At 35.7% G+C, this 14,924-nt stretch overlaps 1 protein-coding gene, 1 long non-coding RNA gene and 1 other non-coding gene across 3 annotated transcripts; all 3 read left to right on the top strand.

The window, feature by feature from the left end:
* The first annotated feature begins 621 nt into the window (after positions 1–621).
* LOC112178500 (tRNA dimethylallyltransferase 9) lies at positions 622–4,831 on the top strand. Its single transcript, XM_024316637.2, is given in 6 exon segments — positions 622–637; positions 1,515–1,623; positions 1,944–2,142; positions 2,337–2,559; positions 2,672–2,975; positions 4,598–4,831. Coding segments are annotated over 5 exon segments (738 nt in total). The 3' UTR covers positions 2,863–2,975; positions 4,598–4,831.
* A 2,465-nt stretch (positions 4,832–7,296) lies between these two features.
* Positions 7,297–8,965, top strand: LOC121050776. The gene is made up of 3 exons (XR_005803832.1): positions 7,297–7,429; positions 8,662–8,745; positions 8,847–8,965. It is a non-coding gene; the product is annotated as an uncharacterized LOC121050776 (long non-coding RNA).
* Positions 8,966–11,233: 2,268 nt separating this feature from the next.
* LOC112178498 lies at positions 11,234–14,924 on the top strand. The gene is made up of 11 exons (XR_005803831.1): positions 11,234–11,374; positions 11,458–11,569; positions 12,117–12,224; positions 12,309–12,419; positions 12,490–12,576; positions 12,987–13,067; positions 13,156–13,266; positions 13,515–13,595; positions 13,719–13,781; positions 14,167–14,269; positions 14,584–14,924. It is a non-coding gene; the product is annotated as an uncharacterized LOC112178498 (transcript).

The raw sequence follows: 14,924 nt of genomic DNA, 5'->3' as shown, positions 1-14,924 counted from the left end.
AGAAGGAGGAGGTTCTTCAATCTGCTGAAGATTAGGGTTCTTCGATCTCTAGGTTTACAACGTCAATTTGGGGATTTGGGGGTTTCACAGCTACTCGATTTGGGGTTTTTACGGCTCTTCGTCCTCTCTTCGATTTGCGATTTCTGGGCTTGTGTTGGTCTTCGAATGAGAAAGGTAATGGAGCCTGGGCTTTCGTCTGGGTGGCAAGGCGACTAGGCTGGTTTTTTTTTTTTTTTCCCTTTTCGCTACATCTAAAACGACCTAAACCATTCGATCCCCAAATCAATGACACATTGAGTCCTAATCTGCCTAAACCATTCGATCCCCAAAACTCCTATTCGCTCTCCGGTCTCTCCCTACCAAGCCACCACACCTCTGCATCACTCGTCCACGCCTTCATGGAAGCTCCCTTGAACCACCGCAGCTCTCCCCAAGCCACTGCAGCTCCAGTGCTTTATCTCGGCGGCTTTAGACTCGCTTTGTAATGCGCACCGCCTTCAATCTCTAACTCTGTAAGTCCCTCTATTCCCTTGAATTGGAAGTTTGAATTGGTATTTTGAATATTTGATTAGTGGGTACTTGGGTAATGACCGTAATGAGTACTTCACTCTGTAATGGGTAATGGGTATTTCACTCTGTAAGTCCCTCTTCAGTTCTTCAGTTCTTCGTTCTTCACTTCTTCATATCGGCTAATGCTCTGCAGTTCTGCTTATAAAGATGTGATCTTTATATGAAGGTTGTTTTGATTCGTGCTTCAAAAGAGCAAACGATTTATGACTTGCAATAAGAAATGTCATTGTTTGCTGCAATTCCCTCCTCTCCCAGAATGACTGTTTGCTGCAAGTTGATTTACTAGAGAGATGATAGCTTTTGCTTCATAATGTAGATTTGCCTATGCTGTGTTTTTTAAAAAAATGCATGAATGTAAAACATTAGAAAAGAAAAATTATAGTTGCAAGTAAACTTGCGATGGGAAAGAGGCAAAGAGCATATGGTATAATTAATAAAAACTTAACACTGAGTATCCTAGAACAACTAAAGTATATGAAATAGTATATGAAGTCGTGGAATAAGAGAGGCTCATTTATTCAAGCACTTGATGAGCAGGCACAGACAAATCTAAAAAAATCTTGAACCTTCCACTTTAACTGTTCTGTATAATTTGACACTTCCACAATTGTTAGTTTTATGTGTGCCGTATTATTTGTGAGTTTTTGGTTGTCATATTCAAATTATCATGTAGTTTTTGTGGTTAGTGCCTTGTCTTTCTATTATTCGGCTTCTTCAAAGATAGTGGAGGTGGACCTTTATTTTTTACAATCTGCAGTTTTTGTTTCTGTGATTATGACATCTCAATTGAACTGAATCCTGGATAGGAGCAGCTTTTATCGATGCTGCTATTATTTTTGCTTTTATTTTTTTAAGCCATTGAGATGATGTTGAGTTTTCTACTACTATGTTTGGAACTTTGGATATATATGTTCTCCCAATTTAACACATGTATTATTCTTCAGACTACTCCGTTGGACAATTTTATGACGATGCAAGGCAAGCTACAAGGTGTATTCTTGATAATGGGCGTGTTCCCATAGTTACTAGTGGCACTGGATTGTACTTGCGATGGTAGGTGCTACTATGTTCTTGTGTAAATATTTTCTACAAAATTTTCTCTGTCTTATTATTAGTGTATATGTTAATTATGTTAAAGTTAGAATGTTAAGTCACAGAAATGCCACTTAGTTGTTGATAAAATAGCCTTCCTGGTAAACAAATATGTTTTGAAAAGACAACTCTATGTTTGTTGGTGATATTGGCACCATTTAACTCAGTCTCTTTAGGTTGAATTCAGATACACTCTGGAATTTAGAGGGATGCTGTTATTTATGTGTTTTTCTCTTCTTTTCGGTTGTATTCATAACAGTACTTGTTGTTATAAATATCAGGTTAATATATGGAAAACCAGATGTTCCCAAAGCCTCAAAAGAGATCGCATCTGAAGTGTCTTTTGAGTTGGCAGATTTAGAAAGAAATGGACACTGGGATGCAGCTGTGCAGTTGGTGATCAAAGCAGGTGACCCTAAGGCTCAATTTTTGGCTGCTAATGATTGGTACCGATTAAGACGCAGCCTGGAGATCATCAAGGTTGGTCTGTAATGTTTCTGCTTATATATGTGAATAATGGAATATCCCCTAGCCCCACCCCAAACAAAAAAGATAGGGACTTAAACTATACATTCTTTAAACAGAGAGACACATGACAAACATAAGTGTTTTGTTGATAACTTAAATCATTGTTGTCTCTCTGGTTGAATATTTTTTTTTTCATGAAATGACAGTCTAGTAGATCACCTCCATCTGCCTTCGAAGTACCGTATGATTCTTTCCACAAAGAATGTGATTCTAGTGTAGTAGACACTAATGACATTAGTTCCTCTGCTGATGTTGTGGAGGAAGTTAAATCAAAGGAATTGGACTATGACTTCATTTGATTTTTCCTCTCAAACCAAAGGGTTGATCTATACAGATCAATTGATTGGCGATGTGAAGATATGGTGTCAGGTAAGTCATATTGGGGTACATTACTATAGATTGATCATCCATCTTTGTGTTCTTGAATCAAATAAGAAAATTTCATTTGTTTTACATAAGCTCATCATTTAGTTTACTGCAGGAACTGATGGTATCTTGTCTGAGGCTAGATGGCTTCTTGATGCGGATCTTATTCCAAATTCCAATTCAGCAACCAGAGCAATTGGTTACAGAAACTTTATTATTATTCAAACAATCATTCTTGATTTTTTTTTCATTAGAATCTTATGCACTTTGTTATATCATGTTATTATTGTTTGCAATGGATGGTAACACTCGGAATTATTTCAGGTTATGGAGTATTTGTTAGTGTGTAGGGAGCAAGGAGGTAGTTCTTCACCAAGAGAGTTCTACAACTTTTTGACTGAATTTCAAAAGGCATCTAGGTAATGCATTTTTTCTCTACAATTCTGTCTTGAAAGCTCATTTGAATAATATATATATATATATATATATATATGTATAAAATAAATAAATCTGTAAAAAAAGCCATAAGCCAACTTTTTGGACATGCTCAATAAATATTGCTAATACCTTTTATAAAAGAAACATCTGATAAAACCATTGGGTTAGGGGGAACAAAGAGACATTTTGCAAATATCTTTTAGGAGTTATCCATTTGAATTTACTTGGTGAAAGATCAAGTAATACAAGAAAGAAAAGTACATGAGTGCCACCATCCTTAGCATTAGTACTTGTTGCTTTCAAATTTGTTCCAAAGGGTAGCATTCTCATATTGTTATCAATTAGATTACATTTGTTAGGCCAGGGATTTTGTTCTGTTCATTATCATATTTGATTCTAGGAACTTGTAGAGGACCAGAGGTTGATGTAGGAGAACACAATTAAGCATTGTGGGTTTGTCAGTAATTAGGGCTGCACATGGATTGGGTTGGATCGGTTTTGACTCCAAACCGTCTCTATGCCAAAGTGAGCGGTTTAAGCATTTTGGACAACCGGTCATCAAAAAAATTAAGCCTAATCCGATCTAATCCAATCCAATTAAAGCTAGTTTGGTTCGGTCGGTTAAACGGTTTTAACCTATATAATAAACGGTTTTAACCTATATAATATTAACATGTTGTTTATGAAAAATTTCATAGTAAAATTCAATCAAAACCGAAAATCTAGAATAGATTCAAGATTATTCACTTATTTGATTGTTTAGCCATCAGTACTAGCTTAATATGTTAATATTAAAGGTTAGAGAATGAAAGATTGAGAGATGTGATGTGAAAGGATCAAAGTAATTGTAGCAATTCTATATTAGGGTTTTAGGTTTTTGGGTCTTGGATTCAATATGGTAGTAAATCATCTAAGAATAAAGTTATAAATGAAGATTTAGAACTTACTTAGAACAAACTGGACAAAAGAATATATAATTATATATATATTATGTATATAAATTTTAAATTTTTTCTTATATATTATATTCCAAACATACCGGTCAGTTTGGGTTTCGCGGTTTAAGTACAAGAGAAACCAAACCAACCCAGCTCATAAATGGTTTGGTTCGCTATTGAACTGGTTTTTAATTTTTAAAGTTAAAAAACCTTAACCAAACCATATTTAACGGTCGGTTTCGACCGGTTTGGTCGGTTTGTACAGTGTTTTGCACACCCCTATCAGTAATGGTGTTCATAGTGACTATTCTGATACCTAGAATTCTAAATAGGCAATGAAGCCGAAAATAATTTCACTAGGACTTTTGGATGAGGCCTTTGGGCCGTTAGAAATCATAGTGGGAATTCAAAATAGGCAACGTGCTGGAGAGATCTAGGGTATATTTTGGTTTCTGAATCTGAAAATAATTTCACTAGCACTTTTCAATGAGGCCTTGGGCCGTTAGAAATCATAGTGTTTTGGCAGTTGTTATTATAATGTAGATGGAATTTTGTATGCTGTTATTGAGCCATTGTTATTACATTGACATATAATATCCTGCTTTTTAATTCTCCAGAGTCCGATGTCAAAATATATATTCATTGTGATATTGTACTCGATGCAGAATCTCTTGATGTACTTGAGAATTGGGTTTTGGAATTGTTTGGTAACATCATAAAAGGTCCCCATGTAAATCTGGAATTCAAGGCAGAAGGTCCAATTTGGAAAGCTGGAAAACTTTATAGGCTAGAGGCTGTTAAAGATGTTCAGTGGGAGAGGAGAGGCAGCAGCCAATACACCCAAGCGGATATTGATCAAGTGCGAAATAAGTGGGGGAAGTTTGTTGTCAACACATGAGCAAGAGTCATGAAGTAGAGCGCTTGTTGCTGATACATTTTAGATAAGGAAAGCATATTTTTTGTGCTTCTCTGCTGGTACATTGTCATGCACCATGTGTGGCATGGTTTGGAACAATATATATATATGTGTATCAATTTTTTGATGTCCCAAGTAGATGGGCATGCACTAGAATGCTTTTGTGTAAAATGTTGGCTTCAATGATTGGGAAATGCACCTCTTTTGCTTTTGAAGTTTAAAGTATTGGTTATATGAATCATTTGATGGTTTGCTATGTTTGTATTTGGTAAATGGACCAAATGAATGCACAATGTAATTCAGGAATGAGATGTTCAAATGATCACACAACAGATTAGATATAATGATCATTGCCTGTTGTCTGAATGGCCAAAAATGGGACAAAAACACATTGTAATCAATCATATCACACATCGGTTTTTAACGAATTAGTGTCTTCTGATTTATACTCAGACAACAGAATTAATTGAACTCTGTTGTCCTAAAGTTAATCACACAACAGATATAGTCCAAGAACTGAAGTTTGAAGATCAATCTGACAACAGACAAAATAAAAAAATGTTGTCTGATATGCTTAACATACAACAACTTAAAACTGGCACTGTTGTCTGAAGACAACGCCTCAATTGCTGCGCAGCTGCGCTTCGCATCTGCCGAGCTATCACACAACAGTTATAACACAAACCTGTTGTCCGCATGTTTATCACACAACTGTGTTCCACCGTTGTCTGATTTTTCATCAGACAACGGCTCACTCTACAACGGTGGGACTCCAAATCCCACATCGGTTTTCTACCGTTGTCTAATGCGATTTTTGGTGTAGTGTTTGTTTATGGACAATTTGTTGTTCTCTCTCCATCGAGACGAAAATGAAGAAGAGGAAAGTTCGTCTCTGTTGCTGCATACTCCTGGTAAACTCATTTCTTATAATCTTGAGAGCAAGACCTTCAAATCTGTTGAGTTAACTCCCAAGGCCGGAGTTGATGATTCTCTCTTACGAGTTGACGCAGCTTATTATCCTAAAGCATCTAATAATCCATATATGGAGACTTTGGCATGTGTGATATAATTTATATCCTCTTGCTGCTGCTGTGTGGTTTTTGTTTCTTGTTGTAAGATCTTTGTATTAGAAAAGTGCTATTTATTTGTGTGGATTACTAGATTTGACACTTTACTTCAAAAAAAAAAAAAAAAAAAAAGTTAAGATCCCTATTATGCCCACCTTATTATCACTAGCTTCTACAGAAACACCATTATGCTTAATCTGCAATTTTTGTTGCTCCTATTAATGTATAGTGTTCCACCAATCATCCACATGAAACTGGGGTAGCTAGCTCTCATGGAATGGTGAGCAATTAAATATATCGATTGGACTAAAGTGATAGAATTTAATCACATGATTGGGATAATTGGATAAACATCAGGATGACAGAGAGAAGGAGAGTCATATCTCTCAGAAGGTTATCAACCAAAACCTCTCATGGCAGAAGCCTACACCAGCTCATCTGAATAACTTCACTCCATTGGAATTTGAAACCCTGGTCTGAGAGGCATGCACTGACTTTTAACTCAGTCCCTGTATTACCCGGCTATACATCTTCCCATATCTACCTGCCTCTGTATCATATATAAATAAATACTCCCACATCCACAAACACATACTTAAATTTAACTAAACCCTAGCCAACAGCCAAATCAGATACTCTTCCACTGAACCCTAACCAACAGCCAAATCAATCACTCTAATCCTCATTATTTACCCACTTGAGTCACAATGTCAAAGTAAAATTTAGAACTAGGAGCTGATTTTTAGGCAACTCCAAGTAAAATTTTGAATACTATTTACTTGGCAAGCTCCAAAGTGGACTTGTATGGGGACAAGTAATTAACTTTCCATTTCAATATTTCATGTCCCAAATAGGTCCTGTTTGGTGTTGAGAATCTGGGGGCATGGAAACTCACTAGATTCAAGCGGTATTGCAATAAGAAATGGAAGTTAAATTCCAACACTTGCCCAAGTTGAAGGCTATACAAAAACACAAAATAAAAATTTATTTTTGGTGAACTCGGCCGTACACATTCGTGCAGACAAAGATAGCGCCCATAATAAGACAATAAATAGAGAGAAGAAGGAAGGCACACTCTCCTAACACACTCATAACCTTTCCAGTTTCTCTGACAAAACCCCCCAAAACCAAAGCACCCTTCATTTCATTCTCTTCTCTCCCATTTCTCCCCAAAACCCATTTCTCTCTTTTCTTTCTTTCTTCACCAAAATTCCCATTTCCAAGAAGTGAAAAGCCATTTGCTCTGTTCAAGCACCTGACATGGATCCTCCTCAAAATCCCGATGTGGGTTCTTCTTCTTCTCGAAGACCTGATATGGGTTCCTCTTCTTCTCCAAGACCTGAAGTGGGTTCTTCTTCTTCATCTTCTTTGAGCTTACCGAGATTCAGTCTCAACGTGAGGATGGGCACCACACAATCAATTACACCAGTCTTCGGCTGCAGAATCGACCCCACAGCTCGTGTGCCCAAGAAGGACGATGAAGTTCCCCCCGAGCACGAGTTCAGTTTCAAATGGTCAGTCTTTCATTCTTTTCTTTCATTCTTTTTTATGTTAACGAACGTAATTTATCATCTTTATGGTGTTTCTTTATCTGGGTATTGATCAATGTATTGCTGAGAAAAACAGAGGAAAATTGTTTGTAAGAAGTGAAATCGTTTCCATTTGATGTTAAAGAATGTAAATTTATGATCTTTTTGGTGTTTCTTTATCTGAGTATTGATCAATGCATGGTTGTATGTGTGTTTTTTCTTACATGAAGGTCTTATTTGGTTTATATAATCAAAGTAACAGAGGAAAATAGTTCTTCCTGCGGAGTCAAATTCAGTCCCAAATGTTGGTCTCATTTTAAATTTTCCTTCCTCCTTTTTTTTTTTTTCAATGTCGGAGAATGTGAATTTGTGATCTTTTTGTGTTTCTTCAGCTCCTAATGTGTGGCTTTCCGTATGCTTTCTTTAATTGAAGGTCTGTTTGGTTTACTAGAAAAAACAGAGGAAAAAGTACTTTTGTGTTTAGTAAATTTCCCTATGAATGAAATTTTTTCTTGATTGTCCCATTCTCTTCTGGTTAGTCTCCTTTTTAACAGTCTTTTCTTTTTTGTTCCCTGTCCTACATGAAAGAATGTATAGCTGAGAAATGTGGCTTCATCTGTCCCAGTGGGAGTGGATATTGACTCTTAAACAATACCAGCTCTGTTTCATTTATTTATTATAAGTGCCTAAATCATTTCTGTCTTGATATAATATTATAGTCCAATGTTTAATTTGATTAGTTTTCCAAGTATTTTAGTTTCTTCTGAAGTGAATTCGAAAAAGGTTGGCTTTAAAACCAATGCTTCTCTCTCTCTCTCTCTCTCTGTGACACACACACACACACACACCTGCACAAAAGTTTTTGAATTTGTATTAACATGAATAACATCTGGATGCAGTGATACTAATCTATGACCGATAAAACTTACTATTTAAATTTTGAAGTTTGTATTCAACTACTGATATAAGAATAGTGAGATACACGAATTTGTTTTATTTCTATTAAAATATGCATGATCGAATAGAGTGATCCTTTATTCAAGAATGCATTGTGCTAAGGTTTAGAAGGGCAATGCAAAATGGCATGGATTTATGCAGTGGGAGAGCGTATATTTTTCATAGATTTCCTCCTTGGGATCTTAGTTGAAGCATAAAATTTCATAATCTGATAATAGTCTGGAATTTCTACCAATATGATGACTTTCATTCTGTCTCAGGAATACTCTATTTCGTCAAGGAGAAACCCTGTTGTGAGAAGGAGAGGTCAGCGCTCTCTAAGAAGACCGAAGCATGATGAGAAGGTGGGACGATATTCTGAAAATCATTTTAATTTCTTTCATGTTTGATCCTTTTCACATGACAATATGACTCATTATGATATTTCATTCTATTTGGTGTGTAGGATTCACCTCTAGCGGGAGCAACACAAACACCAGTGTCAACACTGTTGAAGAAAGCTTCAGAGAATATGAATTCACCAAGTGTAATGAATATTTCAAAGCACCTTAAAAAGGTAGAAATTTCTCTCATACATTTTAACTGATGGTATATTCATAAATAATGCAACTTTAGGTTTAGAGCAGCTTCTGTAGGTCAAAACAGATTATTAATATAAATCTTTTTTCTAGTGGCAATAGTATTAATAAGGATTTAATGTTGCTTATTAAGATTCAATTAATTCTTGCCTTGTCCCTTCAACAACCTGAGACTAACTTTTGCTTTATCCCATCAACTACCTGGGACTTTCTTCATGCATTGCAGGTCATTCGGGACGAATATGAAGTTGAAACTGGAAATGGGAAGAACTATTAAAAGGAAATCAAGAAGCACAGTCATGTTTGAGGTATGAACCTGGTGACTTCTGTGAAGCTATATGCTCAATCTCCATTTTCACATTTAGACATACATTTCTCAATACTGAATTTTATTTTCTGTATGACATCAGGATCCAAGAAAACATAAGAGGACAAGTACACCAAAAGTCAAAAGCCCCAGGAGTGTATTCCAGGTAAGCTAAACCCATTACTTTATTTCAGTTTTGGAATATCTTGTGATTCATCTAGTTTCTCATGTCTCAGATTGCTTAGAAGCTTTGGTTGTACTAGTCTTGGACAAAATATATCTGAGTGGATAGAGTTAATATTGCTATAAGAATCCGCATGCATTTAGAATTACAAGTACAAATATCCTGCATTTTGTTTCCTCAGATAATGAAAATCAATACCATGTAGCTGGAACATATAGGATAAGTTGGTTTTTTGGAACACATAATCCAAAGATTACTGTATTGAATTATTGGAAAAGCTGGATGCATTGCTTGAGTTATATAATGCAGCACTCATTTGGATTCTGCAAATACTGAATTTGCAATATGTTGTTTTTGTAATCTAGGGATCTAAGGGAGAGGGTCAACCACGTCCTTCAAACATTGGTGACCGGTTTTCAGAAGGGTCTCTGAATCCATATGCATTTGATCCATATGCATATGCACTGACTTTTCCTAAATTGTTTGTTCAAGTTTTCTTGGACTTTCATTATGACGGCAGTCATATGTCTTTTCCTTGCAGATGCTATGATTAAGAACTTTGAAGAAACTCTAGCAACTAATAGGTTGGCTACAGAGAGTCTGAACACTAAATTGGGTGAGGTGCATCTTGAGTTAAAGTTGAAAGAGGACGAAATCAGACGTTTGATAACTGGTCAGGAGAACTTGGAAACAGAAAAGTATGATCTTCATATGAGCAACAATGACCTTGTTAAGAGATTAGATATGTCAGTCCTTGAGATAAAGAATCTTGAAGGTTTTGTTCATGTGTTGGCTGCACATTTGGCTGAATTGGACAGAGTTAGTTTGAACTTTCTAGAAAAGTTTGATAAGCTAAACTCTGTCTACGAGGCTTGCTTCCGGTTGGTCAATCAGGAGAGAGACCTTTCTGCCAAGCTTGCTAAGAGACAGTATGATCAACTGCACGGCAGGTTCTTGAACTTGACATCAGAAAAAGATGCTATACAATTGGTAAATCAGGAGTTGAACAATAAGGTCATGGAACTTCAGAAAGTTCAGGAGTCTATTATGGCACAACTTTCAGAGGAATGCCGTATAGCCAGGGAGAGGATACAGAAGTTGGAGTTTGAAGCTGAAGCTCTGGTCTCAAAGAAGATTGAAACAGAGAAGTTGGTGTCTGAATTAGAACTGCAAATTGATTCTCTGTCAGAAAGTTCAAGATCATCTGAGAATAAAAGGGTTTGCAAATTCCAACTCATACATTTTATATTACGAGATGTGTTTTTGTCATATTAAACTTTTTTTGTACTATCTTGCAGCAAATTCTGTTGCTGAAAATCTCAGCACTAGAAACTGAGAATAAAGATAATACAGAGAAACTACAAGCAGAGATACAGAAGAAAGCGGAACAAATAGATGGTTTACTGAAGCAAGGTGAAACACATGAGCAGCATGTAGATTTGATGGATAAACAAGTCAGCCAGCTTCATAGCACACTAGAGGAAAAGGAGCAACTTATTGTGCAATATAAGGAACGAGAGAAGAATCTGGAAGAACAGATCACAGAGGTTTGTAATTCAATATAAATGTGAGATGTTCGTAAAACCATATTTTACGTACTTACAGTTCTGTACTTTGTTCCAGAATCTTGCATCGCTGACTGCTGCTGAAATTAAACTTGTGGAAGATAAGAAGCACTATGACCTCATGCTTGAGAGTAAACAACTAGAACTGTCAAGGCATTTGAAAGACATATCTCAGAGGAAGACCAGGTCTGACCTCTTATGATCTAGGCATCTGGACACATTACAGTTGTTTAACTACTTTTGGATTGGCATTATGACAAATTTACTTGGGCAATTAATGACATCCGGAAGAAGTATGAGGTGGAGAAGCTGGAGATAGTTAACATGGAAAAGCAAAAGGTTTTCTCATTTTTACCTTCTCCTGGAATATGTTAGAGATAAATCATTTTCTTGAATTGATCTTCGTTTAATTGAAACTGCAGGCAGAAAAACTTGTTCGAGAAAGGGCGATAGAATGTGAGAAAAAACTTGAAGAATGCAGAGAAGAATCTAGGCAGCACTTAATGCATGTTCAGGAGGAACATACTGGCGCTGGTATGTGTGGGAAAGTGGTGCATGCTATTAAATATAAAATTGATAATCACTTTTTGCACAAATTACATTAGTTTAATATAACAACACGACGGAATTTTTTTTTTTTTTTTCTACATATTCTCTGACATTATCAGACATTTACATTCAGTAGGGGAGAAATTATTTTTCATATGTTAAATACCTCTCAACATATATTGCATTGAACGGAGTTTTCATTCCTCAGCATTCACCATTAGTCTATAGTATTTGTAAATTATTAAGCTGACAAAACAAAAAAAAGCAGAAAAAATTGTTTGGTACTCAAGTCTGTTTGCACCTGTAATAATTCTACTAAATAGCCTACCTGCAATTTGTTACTGGCTGTGCAACTTTTTTCAAAGAATTAATCCTAGTTTAACCCTTGGCATGTTCTACGTAGCTCAGTTTTGATCGGGGAAGTTTCTCCTTTTCTGAGGCATTTCTGTTACATGCTTCTGATTATATTCTCAACTACACTAACTAGAGTGCCACATTTGGGGTAGAACATTATTGACTTTCACATTTACAGGTCAGTAGTCTTCAGCAGGAGCATGATAAAAAGGAACGAAGTATAAAAGCTAAACACAGTGAAGAGCTAAAGCAGATCCAACTTCAAGCTGAAAACGAGTTGAGAGAGGTTTGTAACTTCATGTAGCTCTAAGCTCGAACTAAGTTGGGTCTTATACGCCTAAGTAACTAAATCAGATTACTTTTGTCATAGAAAATTACATCAATGAGGAATGAACATGAAGCCCAACTGAAAGCTTTGAGGCTTCAGCATGAAGATGAGATTAAGAAGCTTCAGGAGGACTTGGATGTTCAAAAGTCCAAAGTACTTATCTTCCTATGTTCTTTCTGAATTTATTTTTTTGTACATCTTTTACATATTCTTATTATCACAGGAGGAGAAGCAGAGGGCATTACTGCAATTGCAGTGGAAAGTTATGAGTGATAAGCCAGAAGAGGAGCAAGAAGTGAATTCAAAGAAGGTTGATTTTATAACCAATGCATCTCTCTCTCTCTCTCTCTCACAGACACACACACACACCTACACACCTACACAAAATTGTTTGAATTTGCATTAACATCTGGATGCAGTGATACTAATCTATGCCAGATATACTTACTATTTAAATTTTGAAGTTTGTAATCATATAAGAACAGTGATACACAAATTTATTTTATTTTTATTAAAATATGCATGATTGAATAGATTGATCCTTTAATCAAGAAAGTATTTCACTAAGATAGAAGACAACACAAAAAGGCATGGATTTATGCAGTGGGAGGGCGTATATTTAAAAGATTTCTTTTTTGTGATCGTGGTTGAAGTATAAAATTTCATAATCTGATAATAGTCTGGAATTTCTATCAATATGATGAGTTCATTCTGTCTCAGTAATACTCAATTTCGTCAAGGAGAAACCCTGTTGTGAGAAGGAGAGGTCAGCGTTCTCTGAGAAGACCAGAGCATGAGAAGGTGGGACGATATTCTGAAAATCATTTTATTTCCTTTTCACATGACAATATGACTCTCATTATGATATTTCATTCTATTTGGTTTGTAGGATTCACCTCTAGTGGGAGCAAAACAAACACCTGTGTCAACACTGTTGAAGAAAGCTTCAGAGAATATCAATTCACCAACTGTAATGAATATTTCAAAGCACCACAAAAAGGTAGAAATTTCTCTCGTACAGTTTTACTGATGGTATATTCATAAATAATGCAACTTTAGCTTTAGAGCAACTTCTGTAGTTGAAAACGGATCATAAATATGAATCTTCTTGCTAGTGGCAATAGTATTAACAACGGTTTAATGTTGCTTGTTAAGATCTGATTAATTCTTGCCTTATCCTATCAACATCCTGAGATTAATTTTTCCCTTATCCCATCAACTACCTGAGACTTACTTCATGCATTTCAGGTAATTCGTGACGAATATGAAGTTGAAACTGGTAATGGAAGAACTATTAAACGGAAATTAAGAAGCACAGTCATGTTTGAGGTATGAACCTGGTGGCTTCTGTGAAGCTATATGCTCGATCTCCATTTTCACCTTCAGAATTATGTATCTTTATGTGTACATACATTTCCTAATAACTGAATTTTATTTTCTGTATAACATCAGGATCCAAGAAAACATAAGAGGACAAGTACACCAAAACTCAAAAGCCCCAGGAGTGTGGTCAAGGTAAAGCTAAACCCATTACTTTATTTCACTTTTGTAATATCTTGTGATTCATCTACTTTCTCATGTCTAAGATTGCTTGGAAGCTTCAGTTTTCTTGGATAAAATATATCTGAGTGGATACAGTTAATGTTGCTATAAGAATCCACATGCATTTAGAATTACAAGTAAAAAGATCCTGCTTTTGGTTTCCTCAGATAATGAAAATCAATACCATGTAGCTGGAACATATAGGATAAGTTGGTTTTTTGGAACACATATTGTTAAATCCAAAGATTACTGTATTGAATTATTGGAAAAGCTGGATGCATTGCTTGAGTTATATAATGCAGCACTCATTTTGATTCTGCAAATACTGAATTTGCAATATGTTGTTTTTGTTATCTAGGGATCTAAGGGAGAGGGTCAACCACGTCCTTCAAACATCGTTGACCTGTTTTCTAAAGGGTCTCTGAATCCATATGCTGATGATCCATATGCATTTGATTAAGGTATTTCAATTTCAACCAATGATAGTATACATGATTTTACTTTATTTGTTAAACTCAAACTAAATCTGCATTAAGATCTCCCTTCTTGTTTTCAATTTTTATATATCTGAATCCCTTTAGAAGCAAGATATGATCTTGAATTGGTCAACTAGGTCTTTCTTTCTCAGTTTAGACTCCATTTAGGTTTGATATAATCTTTCATGTTTCTGAAATGCTTTGAAAACCTTTAAGAAAATTTAGAGTACATGTATACACTACACACTAAACTATACCGAATCGAAGCCTTAATGCAGCTTTTCCTACTTTTGTTTCAGGTCAGGAAAGAAACCGCTATGGTACCTCTTAAATGCCTCACACACCAGCGGGCATGTGATCTGATCGTGTACAGGATTTGGTCTTGCGTATAAGTGGGCATAGAACTAGGGCAATTTTTACTGATTTGGATCATCAGTTCTGAACTCTTTGTCAATATGGGATTTTGTAATTAGTTAACATCACACTCTTTGTACATATGGGGATCTACTCATTACTGAAAGTGGTACGCACTTGATCTATGTGATCACTGCAAATAGATAGTGAAAAAAAGGTCAAAACTTTAAATGAAAATTTGATTGCTACTTTGCAGATATGCTTCTCTTTTTTTTTTCTTTGTTCC

Source organism: Rosa chinensis, chromosome 7 (assembly GCF_002994745.2).
Source record: "Rosa chinensis cultivar Old Blush chromosome 7, RchiOBHm-V2, whole genome shotgun sequence".
Lineage (NCBI taxonomy): Eukaryota > Viridiplantae > Streptophyta > Magnoliopsida > Rosales > Rosaceae > Rosa > Rosa chinensis.
This window is presented reverse-complemented; position numbering and strand designations above follow the sequence as displayed.